At 46.9% G+C, this 4,462-nt stretch overlaps 1 protein-coding gene across 1 annotated transcript; it reads left to right on the top strand.

Annotated features, from left to right (window-relative positions):
* Positions 1–3,235: 3,235 nt before the first annotated feature.
* LOC143864094 (putative mitochondrial protein AtMg01010) lies at positions 3,236–3,805 on the top strand. Its single transcript, XM_077374890.1, has one exon. It carries the CDS (start codon positions 3,236–3,238, stop codon positions 3,803–3,805), a length of 570 nt encoding a protein of 189 aa, XP_077231005.1.
* The last annotated feature ends 657 nt before the right edge of the window (positions 3,806–4,462 follow it).

Genomic DNA, 4,462 nt, shown 5'->3' with positions numbered 1-4,462 from the left:
CCCGAGATGTGAAACCAAAGAAAAAGTTTGTTGACCTTATGCATTTATCTTCGGGAGTGAAGTCAAGACGAAAGGCTACGACTCTTCAGGCAAGGAGCTTGGGACGCTGCTGGGATCAGAAGGTCAAATCTGATTCTAGTGGTACCTTGACCGCCGCCCCCGAAACAGCAGCGGCGGTCAATAAAATACCCGGTGGGGAAGACGGCTAGGCCAAGTAAGTAGGCTAAACTCTGACTTATGCTAGTTAGAGCGTCTTGGAGCTAAGCTAACGCGGGGTCTGCTTTTCATTAGGATAATGCACACCCTCTGTGGTAAGAAAGGGGACAGGGACGACCTTCCCTTTATACGCGATCTACATAGAAAGATAGAAAGAGGTGAGGACCCCCCCCCTTTTTTTTTTAAGCGATATCTATTATATATACTTTATATATAAAGCTCTAGGATTGCGTAGGATTCTTCGGCTACCGCAGCGGCGGTCAAAGTAAAAGACCCAACCAACCCTAGCGCCTTACGAGAGGCCGACACCTCCCTCCCCTATCTCCAGTGTGGCTTGAAAGAAAACCACCTTGTTTTTGGCAATGAATGGAGTAGAGTATCAATGGATCGGCGGCACAGTAGAGTGATTCTGACTGAGACTCCCGCTTGATCTGTTTCGAGGCCCCCAGCTCTAGGCTAGGTATAGGCCTCTCTAGAAGTGGGTTGGAGGAGAAAGGGGAGTGGAGGCGGGCCCTTTCCACCGTTCGCATCTCTGTTCCAAACTATCAAATAACGACTTTTCCTCGTTCCCATTACTCCGCGGCCCATCTGCCTTTTCAATTGTCAACCCCGGCAACTTATGAGTGAGGCTTTCGGGGCTACCTACTTGACTTTAGGGCTAATGTATAATATAAAGCGAGCGAACATGGCCTATTAGTTTGAGGGCTGCTCGCCTTTTGAATAGAAGGAAGTGGGGGTGATTTCGGTAAACCGATGCATGAGCTGAGGCTCCCATGTCCCGCCGACCCTCCAAAAAAGTCAGGTCGTAAAACGGCTCATAGGGAGTCAGAAGCAAGCAGAGTCAAAGGCGGGTCAAACTCTAATAAGCAGGCAGAGGGGGAGACACATTCATGAAAAGTGAGAAGCCGTGCCTTACTCATAGGGGGGACTTACTTTATATGAATAGATCTGACTTACGGGTAACAGTAGGAACATCTATTAGTCCGTATCGTGGGTCTACTTGTTACAAAAGGCGAACATCCCCATTCCAAAACATTCACTTAGGTCCTCCGGCGGGCATCGAAAAGGGGACGAAAAGAGTCTATTTACCTTTACACAATATTCCGGAATGTATCACGGCCCTATCTATTCATCTTTTTCTAAAAAAAAAAAAAAAGAGTTCCGCATCTCTCCGGGGCCCGGGGAACAAATAGGCGTGGGGAAGAGGGAGAGGGGGGGCTACGAGCCCTCTCCCGTTGCTGTTCCCGGACCACCCACCCCTTCCTTCCCCTTCGCCCGGCCCGGTGAGGTCCGAAGAGATCAGATCTCTCGAACGAAGTTAAGTGATAGGAAGAGAAGACAGCTGGCGGGAGATCTATATTCATTACACCCGGCCCGGCGGGTATGGATCGAAGTCGGAAATTATCCATCCGCCCGCCAGCAGCAGAGGGGGCGTTATACGCGATGTGGCGAAAAAGACTGATTCAACGAGATATGCCTTGCCTGCATTAAGATTTAAAACTTGTCGTCCACTTCCAGGAAATGTTCGGAACAGAGAACTTACAATAATACAACGCCGCATTCTCCGAAGATTGAGGAACAAGAGGAGATCCATTAAGAGAAAGATTTATCCGAGACAAAATCTTAACAGTTACATCAAATCACAAACTACACGAAAGTTGCCCCTTTTTCATGGGGATTTACCCATCACAGAGATGCACAGAGGAACAGAACGAACTTCATATATCCCTTTTCCACTCAATCCAGAAACAAGATCGGACGTTATTCCGGTTCGTCTCCATTTTAGTGAAACTATTCCTCAAGCAAGGCAGCCGATAAGTCATCGAAGGGTTTGTGTGAATAATGGAATTGTAAGCATGACTCATTGGAAAGTGTCCCACGGTGATCTAATATCTTTTCAAGAAAATGACGCGAGAACCTGCGGTGAAGAAATCCGGAGATCTTTCTATATCGACATATCAGTTGAAAAAAGAATAGGAAAATTCCTGGATCACCCGGTAAGAATGTGGAGAAGAACCAAAACAGAATGGTTCCGCCTACTCAAAACTAAGAGGGGGTGCCGCCTACTACTCAAATCCCGGTTTTTGCAACAGTTGCGTTCTTCTATGCAAGAAGAAGACTTAGAAAGAACAAAGAAGTTTGGATCCGAAAAAGTATGCTTAGGCAGTTCCTTCGCGGAGCACAACAGAATGAAGAGGAATTTGTATCATTTAAAATTCATATTCTTATCGAGGAGAAGGAACGAGAAAAACCGAAATCTTCCTACTCGAACAAGAAGTCCTTTAGTGAAAAACTCTTCTTTATATAGTAATTCGACCTATTGCTCCGGATCCCCCCATCTGTTTACTAAGAAGAGAAGAATCAAAAGGATCGAACTACCTACTCATTATTCGGAGGTGAATCATAGAACACCAAAAGCTGTGGTATCTTATGGACCTAACATAGGTCACATCCCTCACGACATAAGATTGAAAGATCCAAACCTTCCTCTTCGGAGCGGAAACGGACGTGGCCAAAACATATAAGAAAAGATCGGCGTAGTCGCTCATAGGGACATATCCATCCGGATAGAGGATAGTCTAGATCGATTCAATGATAGATCTCTCTCCATATAGATAGGTATCTCCGTGGATAGAGATAAAGAGATAGGGATCCATCAATATATATATATATTTTGATATTTATATATATATTGATCTTGAAAAAAAAAAAAAGATTCCATTTTGCTTTTTTACGCGTTTTTCAATTATGACTTGCTTGGTCGGAGCGTAGACGAGCGAGCAGAGCCCAGGAAACAGGGAAGCCCGTCATAGAGCAGTCGACTAGAAGTAGAAGACAGCTGGCCTGAGAGAAGGCGGCCTCTCTCGGGAAACATGGCCAAATTTCTCTTCTTTCTTTTTTTTTTTATTTTAGTAGTTTTTTCATTTTCAGTGTCTCGGGGAAGGGGAAGGAAGTCATTCCCTATTCTGGCCCTTCCGGCCCATCAAGCTCGTCCTCGTGGACGGAGGATTCATTCGAGATGCGGGTCTTGTTAGAGCCCTTCTCCGAAACAGAGATGGAGGGGGGCCCCTTCCCCCCGGCAAGTGTTCCCGAGAGAGAGGGGGGACCGTCTCTTAGAGGACCAAGCGACGAACTCTATGGGGCCGTCCGCCCTTTCCTACCGGATGATTTAGGGGCAGCGTCGATGCCTACTGCTGCAGAGGGAGAGGGCGCTCCTCAAATGGAACCAGAGCAAGGCGTCTCACCCTATCCCTATCTTGATAATGAAGTCATTGGAGGGGATAGTGTGAAATCCATCCAAGAGCGCCTTCTGAGTCGCCATCTAGGTGGGATTACCCAGGATGTCTTGGATTCTACCCTAATCGACGCCCGGGATCGATTCGAGGTAAAAGTAGACATTCTGGCCCAAATGCCAGCCCTGGACCCAGGGCATCCTTGGATGGAACACGGGGCGCGGGCCCTTGAGAACTCCCGCACATCCACGGGGGAGCATTCCCACGAACAGCTGTTCCATATTTTGGAACAACTACGCAGGGACGGAGTAGAATCCGAGGCCTTTTCGGCTTTGAAAAACAAATTCTGGCCCTAACTGAGTCGATCGCAGAGAAAGGAGTGAGTGTGATTTGGATGTCAAACAAAGGATCTATAATCGTTTGGGAGCTATGCACGGCCCCTCTTTTTGTTTGCAGCAAAGGTGAATCTACTCAGGTAGATTTGAACGTTTTCATGGTCCGTTTCGAATTTTATTTCTCTTTGACCGAGCTCAGAGATTGTTCGGTCGTTCAGAGGTTCTTAGTTTCCCGCTCCTTAGTTCATCTCTCGGTAGAACAAGGCAAAAGCCTATGCGAGGGGTTCGAGGACCTGTTGGTCAAAGGAAAGGGAAAGGAAAGATGGAAACAGGGGAGTTGGCTGATAAAGATGGACAGTAACGATCGCGTAATATCAATTTCTCGGCCTCGTCATCGAAAGCGGCTTCCAATTGCTCGGAAATTCTCAGCTATATGGGGGGCTTGGATGGTGAGCAAAAACAATTGATCAAGAAGTTTGTCAACTTTCGCATGATCGATGGTAAAAGAACGAGAGTTCGTGCTATTGTTTATCACACTTTTCATCGCCCAGCTCGAACTGAACGCGATGTAATCAAACTTATGGTTGACGCCGTAGAGAATATAAAGCCCATATGCGAAGTGGAAAAAGTAGGAGTCGCAGGTACTATTTATGATGTCCCTGGGATTGTAGCCAGGGA

The sequence above is a fragment of the Tasmannia lanceolata genome, unplaced genomic scaffold, assembly GCF_043159265.1.
Source record: "Tasmannia lanceolata isolate RefF3 unplaced genomic scaffold, GAP_Taslan_0.1 ptg000046l, whole genome shotgun sequence".
In the NCBI taxonomy this organism is placed as follows: Eukaryota; Viridiplantae; Streptophyta; class Magnoliopsida; order Canellales; family Winteraceae; genus Tasmannia; species Tasmannia lanceolata.
Note: the sequence above shows the minus strand (reverse complement) of the source record. Positions and strands in the feature narration are given on the sequence as shown.